Below are 1812 nucleotides of genomic sequence, written 5' to 3' on the forward strand. Positions count from 1 at the left end.
ACTAGGATGGTCACTCACTCCATCTGACCGTGTTATTGAGTGACCTTAAGTCCAGTTACTCAGTCCATTCAGAACACAGTCTGTGAAATCATGTTCAACAACAAACACCAATCACTTCCTCAACACTGGATTCACAGTGAAATGTTTATGTCCGTGTGTCTCTTCAGGCTGTTCTCTGGAGGAAAGAGGTCAAACAACACGTATCACAGCGTATAAAGGAGGGTCAGTCCTGCTGCCCTGTTACTGCACTGAACTACGAGCCAAACCTAAGAGAATCACCTGGAGGAAATACAATACATGGGAAGAGATATCCACTGAGAGTGATCAGTACAGAGGCAGAGTCCAGCTGTTTAACTCTCACTCTCCAGGAAATCTCTCTCTGCTCATATCACACCTGACTGAAGAGGATGGAGGAAGGTACTGGTGTGATGCTGGAGAAAGTGGATACAGAGACATCAGACTCACTGTTGAAGGTAAAATACATTGTGAATGTGCTGTGATGCAGGTAGAGGACCATCTTCATAAGGTAGTGCTGGTCTTTACCAGTGACCAGTCCTGAGGTCATCAGTGTGTGATGAATTATTGAGTGTGGATCAGTTGTAGAATTAATGTAGTAGTGTAAAATGTTTGGGATTCTGGAAGTTTCCAGTGTAGTTCCAGCACAGTGCTCATCTCTACAACATTCATCATGGACTCTTCTCTCCTCGCAGGGATCCCACCTCCAACACCGAGTTCAACACTTGATCAAATCATTCCCACATCTGCAGCTGAACCTTCCTCCACAGTTTCCTCCCAAAAAGGTAAAAGCTAATTCCAGGCCCAGATTTCACATTTCTGTAATTACCGTTTCACAGCGAATGTGCTGCTCCTTTTAGAAATGTGTGGGGTGTGGGTCGGAGACACATTTTTCTAAAGCGTTGTTAAGACTGAGGATAGTTTTTAATGTTTCGCTCCATGATCTTTGTGTAAGTCAGTGAATGATGTTCTTATTGCAGAGTCTCCACCGTCACTGCCCTTCGTCCCCTTTGCCCTGGTCACGGTGGTCCTTCTCCACATTGTTATAGCGGTAGTCTACTGCACCAAGAGAAGCAAAGGTACGTCCTACTCATTAAACCACCACCATCCTGTTTATGTTTCTGTGTGTGTGTGTGTGTGTGTGTGTGTGTGTGTGTGTGTGTGTTAACCCTCTGCTTTTGTTCATCTCCAACTCAGCACCAGATTCCTCCCCCGTTTACTACAACACTGTGGATGGAGAAGGAGCAGTGAAGCTGTCGTAGAGGAGATCTTCAGAGAGTCAGAGGAGCATGTGAACCACACACCACCTGCTGACTCACAAACCTGATCAACACACCACACTCTGACCTCTAACACACACACACACACACACACACACACACAAAACACACACACACATACAAACACACACACACACACACACACACACACACACACACGCACATTCACACTCACACACACACACACACACACATACACACACACACACACACAAACACACACACAAACACTCCCTGTTTCTTCATTGACTTCCTCCTATTGGACTCTCTGCAGTACACTGGTGGGGGATGGGGGGTAAATACAGATCAGCCATAAGATTAAAACCACCTCCTTGTTTGAATGATCCACCACCAAATCATACCTCCTCTGTGGGGGTGCTGTGGGGGTCCTGACCATTGAAGAACAAGGTGAATCTGGGGAAACAGCGTATGTAGAGCACCGAGTGGACTACACTGTAACTGTAGAACTATAAAGGGCTCCTGTGTGGTCAGTGGAGCTGAGAGAATGGACAGTGAG

At 46.2% G+C, this 1812-nt stretch overlaps 1 protein-coding gene across 1 annotated transcript in view; it reads left to right on the forward strand.

Annotated features, from left to right (window-relative positions):
* LOC136702758 (polymeric immunoglobulin receptor-like) overlaps positions 1 to 1277 on the forward strand; it is a 3939-nt gene extending 2662 nt beyond the window's left edge. Inside the window, exons 3-6 of the mRNA XM_066677898.1 lie at positions 168 to 473; positions 711 to 800; positions 996 to 1094; positions 1213 to 1277. Of these exons, the coding sequence (XP_066533995.1) occupies positions 168 to 473; positions 711 to 800; positions 996 to 1094; positions 1213 to 1277 (560 nt within the window). The remainder of the gene's footprint in view (positions 1 to 167; positions 474 to 710; positions 801 to 995; positions 1095 to 1212) is intronic.
* Positions 1278 to 1812: the final 535 nt, after the last annotated feature.

This window comes from Hoplias malabaricus, chromosome 7 (assembly GCF_029633855.1).
Source record: "Hoplias malabaricus isolate fHopMal1 chromosome 7, fHopMal1.hap1, whole genome shotgun sequence".
Classification (NCBI taxonomy): Eukaryota; Metazoa; Chordata; class Actinopteri; order Characiformes; family Erythrinidae; genus Hoplias; species Hoplias malabaricus.